Below are 6,302 nucleotides of genomic sequence, written 5' to 3' on the forward strand. Positions count from 1 at the left end.
GTCTTATAAAAATTTCAATTGCTTACAAATGCTAGTTTTTTACATTTGATTAATTTAAATATTTTTTTTTGTTTAATTTGCAATGCCAAAAATGAAAATAAAATATTTTGAATTTTGCTAAAATCAATAATAATGGTAAAATACATTTCGACTTGTAATATTCTTGATTATTCGTATCAAAATTGCTTAAATGTGCTGCTTTGTTTCATTTCGGTTTACAATTTTTATTTTTTAGTTCGGCGGTTCTGTATTCTATTTTTTGTAGCTAGATTGTAGACATCTTCTGTTTTTCATTTTCTTTCTTTTCCTTTGTAAACATATAAAATTTGCTGTTTGCTTAAAATCTATTTTGTACAATTGAGTTGTTGTCTTTGTTGTCCTTGTTGCTGCGGTTGCATCTTTGTTGGTTCTGTATTGTAGTTCTGTATTATTAGGATTTATATATGTAAGTAGTTGAAATGCAAAAATTTGACAATTAGTTTTTAGTTGAGTACGATACTTGTGGCTTTACTCGTATGTATAGACACTAATTAGGTTTATGATAATTACGCATATTTCTCTTGCTGCTCTCAAAATGATGTAAAGTATAAGTGTTTTCTGAACCAACCGGGAAACCTTGCTTGCAAATCTAAACATTTTCCTCAAACTGAAAACGGAAAATTTGACATCCAAAAAAAGTAACAAACAATCAATATCACTTTAAGCAAATCGATGACAAATTTTGAATTTTCCTCTCTTTTTCTCAAAAATAGTTTAAAAATAGTTTTCTTATTTTGTTATGGAAATATCCCATTTTTTACAAAACTCCCCTATTCTCGTGTGTCCAACCCAAAAAAGAAATCACAATGCGCTTTGATTGAGCCTGCCCTTCCAGAAAGTCGCTGGTACTTTCTCTCCACCCAGATGAAAAATTGAAACAAATTTAGTTTTCCTTGGCGGTGGCATCGGTCTCATCATCGTCGTCGTTGTTCTGAATGCCGCTGCTGATCTCGAAAGATATTTGTATGACCGTCGGTCGTCGCTGGCTGGAGTTGTAGCTGTAGATCCTCAGGGCGTAGCAGAAGATCTGGGCCAGGAGATCCCAGCATCCGAACTCCGACATGGTCATCGATCCCTGTTGGCTTCCCAGTGGCACGGAAATGTTGGCTCGGAATTGGGGACGATGTTGCTGCTGCTGCTGCGATGCCTGCGGTTGCTGCGGTGGTGGAGCAGGTGTTGCAGTTGTCCTAGGACTCGTGGCGGCTTGCTGGCCATTTTGCTGATAGCTTCCGGCCAACAATTGGGCCTGGTCGGGTATGAAGTAGGCAATGGCCATTGTAGGTTTTTGTTTTATAAATATTTTTTAGGTTTTTTTTTAGTTTATAATTTTTTTAAAAATATATAAAACGTTTTATATATATTTTAAAATATTTGTAATAATGTCTTGGAATATTTTATTCCATTCACTGCTTGCACTTCTTGTTTCTATCAAGTCTTTTCTTTTCGTCTCAAGCACTTGCAAAATTTTTCTGACTCATTTGGCGGGAAAATGTACGTGGAAAACTTGTCGCTCTTCGACGAACTTTTCTTCGCTTCCGCTTGTTACTCAATGTTCTCTGGTCGAGGTTTCAGCGTGGACTGACTGCAAATATCCTTGCTGCACATTTATAAAATAGCTCTCTCCTTTCCTATCGGAAGCAGCGCTCCTCTCTCGCGGCGAGTGTCACCCTCCCCACGGCCACCACCCCCCAGGAAGTGAGTGTGTGCTGTGTGTGTGCTTTGTTTATGCCAACAACCAACCAATTGAACCACCAACCACAGGGCCTCACACCACCGACCGAGTGCCACCACCACCGCCAGAACACGCCACCCCAAAGAACACGGTTGCCTTTGTTACCTTTACTGCGGAGCTGTGAAAGGGGAGGGAAAGTGGCCGGGAAACGCGGAGAGAACCGGGAAATGAGAGAGCAATTGGGGAAAGCGTTTTACGTAGCGCTGTTACGTCAAAGGAAACGTAAGCCCTTGGGTGTTTGCTTCCGAGGGGTGGTTTCGAATTCGTTTCGAATTTTAGGGGTTTACTTGGCTTTACTTTGTCTAGCGGGCTCTATACATTTTGAGGGGAAGTTCAGCCACAGATTTCTAATTTCGAAGTTCGAATTTCTGTTCTAGAAAATGTTTTCTAACGTAGAAGCAACAATTGTTTATAAGGACACTGCTTACGTAGACACTGATACACATTTAACAGTATTTGGCATTTTTTCTAAAAATATATTTTTAAGAAGAATATTTAATAGCTTTAAAGATAAAATTAACAATAGAACTCATACAGCTAGCTTAAATTAAAGGAATTTGTTTCCACTTAAACAAACTGTTGTCGCCTTCAACTTAGAACCTCTCATAACCAGTAACCTGCATTTTAGATAAACCTCCTTCAACTCAAGAGCTTTTAAAGGCCAAATTCTCATGGCAAAACTCGTACGAAATGGTCCTTGAAGACTCCCCCTAGCAACCTTAAACTTGACCAACTCAAAGAGTACCCAACTGGATTGACCTTCACGCTAAATCATTTCCAGCTCCCTCAAACATTTTCTGCTGACGACAATTTTAACCTTGGAAATTGTTTGCTCCACTAGTAGCTCCCCTATTTTCCTGCGTGAACTGCAGCTCATCCATTATGATAAGCTGTTCCCGGATAGTTGCAAACCGAAGGAAGCAGTGGTGGGGTAGAGGGGGTTCGAAAAAGGTTACTTAAGATACGGTGGAAAATAAATCATATAAGCAGTATTTTATCTTTTATTTCAGTTGATCTATTTGATTACGCAAAGTAATAATAATTAGATATAAATTTAAAATTGGAAAGGGTCAAAATGGTAGCAAAGCAAGAACTTTTATATCTATTTATTATAGGTCCCCATTTTAATCTCCTCCCCTGTCCAACATGTGCAATAAATGTCACTTAAGCTGTGGCACTTTAACATTTTAGAAAAGGATTCCCGGGGAGCAGAAAGCATAATGCCAATCGAGCTGATTTCCTCCAGTAACATTTTCGCTGAGGGAGCTCTAACGAAGTTCCAAGGCCATTGCCAAGGCCAGAGGGGCACCGTTTGTGGGTGCTGTGCCACAAGTTCCCTACCGGCAAAAGCTTTTTTACCACTCAATTGGACCCAAGGTCATGCCGGCCGGCGTTTCCTCCCACTCTCAGCTTTGCCCCTCGACTTTTGTGCGTGCGACCTTGACAATGAAATTCGTTTAGGGAGCACAGCTCCTCCGAAGAAACTGTGGGTTCAGAGTGGGTGAGCTTTTCTTGACACAGTTGACAGCACGTGCTCTTTGTAATTTTGTATATATATAAATGGCAAGCTCAAGGTCGCTGGATATCGATTTGCCCAACTTGAAGGGACTGGAAAAGTTAGCAAGAAGTAGGGGCTGCGATTATAACTTTTTGGCGGTTATGAGCTAATGAGGTGAAAGAGCATAAGAAAGTCAAGTGGTTATTGTTCTCAAACAACTGAGTTTAATGCACTGGGGCGCGATTAAAATAAAGTGTTTTGAAATGGTTAACTAAATGGGCACCATTAGATTTCCCCTCTCTATAAGTTTCAACAAAATTCTAATTACACATCTTAATGGATATTTCGTTCAAGGTTCGACATTTGAGCCAAAGGGTTTATTGTAATTCAGTCAAAGTACTTTAAATAAAAAGAGGAGAAACAATAACAAACTCCTTAAAATCGATCATATTTAGGTGCATTCGACACAACTTTCTTAAAACTATTTATTGCTTTAGATGAACATCTAATGCTTCCCATGAAAAGGTTTTCTGAAACACAGAACTTCATCCAATTATTTTTGCACTTCACTAGTTTATAAGCAAATGTAAATATATATTATGTAATATACCCAATTAAACTAGAGAACATATATTGATAGAAGACCAGACCTGTTAGCTAACCAGTTAACCAGCCTTGCCTATCTCTTTATTCCCCCTGCTGAAATTCACGACAGATGGTAATACCTCAATCCGCATTCACCTTGCCCATCAGCCGTGAACCACTTTCCCGTACCGTAACATTATTTATAATTTCTGCTTCGGATTTTCATTTAGCCAATATGCAGTCACAGTAATCATAGCGAAGAAACATCATCCCATAGGAGATTCCCCCTAACCCCGGGAAATGCATGTATGGACAATATGTTAGCATCACTTAAACCCCAACGAGTCCCTTTTCAGGATGCACACCCAAAGAGTCCCAATTGTGGGATGTGTGTGTGTGGAACTACTTAAGCCTCATCATACGCGTTTTAATGCCCATCATCGGCCAATATCCAGCGGCCCATCATTATGTCTCCCTGCAAGGACCTCGAATGCCCGCTCTTGCCACCACTCATCCCGGTTTTGCAGTCCGGTCTGTGCAATTATTTCATGCATTGTTCAAGGATTGCTCGCAGAAATTTTCTTTCTGCACATTGTGAAAGGGCCAAAGTGTTGTCAGGGGATTTCGAAGCCCTGGACAATGGGCTCCAGAGAGAAACGGAACGGAAACGGCAACAATGCCGAGCTGCCAGTGCTGTTCTGCAAACAATTGACCGTGCACTCGGAAAAACAGGAGTGTATGTTTAAGAAGATAAATAAAAATGAAGAACTATAATAAGATATAGGAAACAAATGTGAAAAGGATTGTGAATAGTGGTAGTGACATTATAATATTTTAAATATATTATTTAGGTTAACGCTAATAAGCCTAGACATGGTTATCATATTTTTTTAATTATTTATTACGGTGTATTCTACGCTTCGGATGGGTCTGCAGGATTACGCACCGGTTTACAAGATGCGACCGGGCCCTTAATGACTTCCACTTATGCACTGCAGACATCATCATCGTCATCAAAATCGGCAGAGGGCCGTGCAAAGTGCACTGAAGGCTCCATCAAGTGTCCGTCGATGTGTCTGTGCTGCTGCTAATCTATATGTAAATTTCACCCAACACCAGCGGCAGTAAACCGCCCGAATCGAAGCTTTAAATACCCTAGATATCTCCGAAAAATACTCCCCTTGGACCACACCCACGCATGACGTCATGCCAAGTGTTTGACAAATGGCTTAAAAGGGCTAAGACAAAAAGGCAAAGTGTTGGCCGGGCAGTGGGAAATCGCTGACAACATACTAAAAACTTGACAAAGTGTGCTGGCAAGTGTCAGGGCCAGGACACAAGACTTGGAAAAGGAGAAGGACCAGCACCCACGTCCTTTGCATATGTGCCGGGGGATGTGTAAGTGTGCGTAGAAGATAAATAATCATGCGATATCATCTGAGGCGTTGGCGGGAGCTTTTTAGCCCAGTCACCGACGCCAAAAATTAATTTCATACATTTTAAAATTTCAATTTATTTTGCCTTGCACGAACGCGCTGCGTCTTCAAGCAGACAACGAGGGCACAGTGGAAAGCCCCCAGAAAACGGAAGCCAGGGGGGTTTTCCACCCGGAAAAGCCACCACAACCTCCTCTGCATGTGTGTCCTCATTTGGCTTTTGTTTTTCTTCAGCTCGTCCTTTTTTCACACTTGTCACTTGCATTTTTGACATTTCAGTTAGCAACAGGATGGGAAAGAATGATGATGACTGCGCGAAGAAAAGGACAATGCGGGGTCTTCGCAGGGATCGCAGGGCTGCCGGAGGCGGTATGTGTCAGCTCCTTAATTAATTATGTGTACTTGTATGCACAATTGCAGTGACAGTTGCTGCGAAGTGAAATTATATTGAACTTTAAGGAAAGTGGCTGGAGAATGTGGCGAATTGCAATGAGAGTGCCGGGAACTTTAATTAAATGTGGAGGTAAAATATTTCTTGAGGTGTCTGATTTTTACAAATATTAGGTAAGCTAGAAAGTTTTATAACCACTTGTTCCTTTCTTAAATTCTTTTATTAACTAGTTCCTTCTGGGCTATCCTTACCTATACATTTTTAAAAATATTGCTTTTGAGTTTTAGGATTTTTAAGGCATTTATTCTTTCTACAAAAATTTGTTATTTATGTTGTTATTTTAACTTTTAAAAATATAAACCAAAATATTCATTGTCCATACCTTATAATTTAGTAAAACCAAGGGTAAATCTCCTCCCTATTCCTCATCCATGCCGAATAACCACTCTTAAATCTTCACAAGCAACTTGCTACCCACTACATGGCAAAGTTTTTATAGCTTTTTGATTAGTTTCTGACCCGGCTGGCGAGCTCCGAAAAAATCCGCTGGGAATCGCCGTGTCCTCCCCAGGAGAAGTCAATTTAAATTAAAGGAAACACGCGGAGCTGCATATTGAAATG

At 40.2% G+C, this 6,302-nt stretch overlaps 1 protein-coding gene across 1 annotated transcript; it reads right to left on the reverse strand.

The window, feature by feature from the left end:
- Window positions 1-55: 55 nt before the first annotated feature.
- LOC108028132 (cell death protein Grim) lies at window positions 56-1,605 on the reverse strand. The gene has a single exon (XM_017099786.3). It carries the CDS (start codon window positions 1,313-1,315, stop codon window positions 923-925), a length of 393 nt encoding a protein of 130 aa, XP_016955275.1. The 5' UTR covers window positions 1,316-1,605; the 3' UTR covers window positions 56-922.
- Window positions 1,606-6,302: the final 4,697 nt, after the last annotated feature.

The sequence above is a fragment of the Drosophila biarmipes genome, chromosome 3L, assembly GCF_025231255.1.
Source record: "Drosophila biarmipes strain raj3 chromosome 3L, RU_DBia_V1.1, whole genome shotgun sequence".
In the NCBI taxonomy this organism is placed as follows: domain Eukaryota; kingdom Metazoa; phylum Arthropoda; class Insecta; order Diptera; family Drosophilidae; genus Drosophila; species Drosophila biarmipes.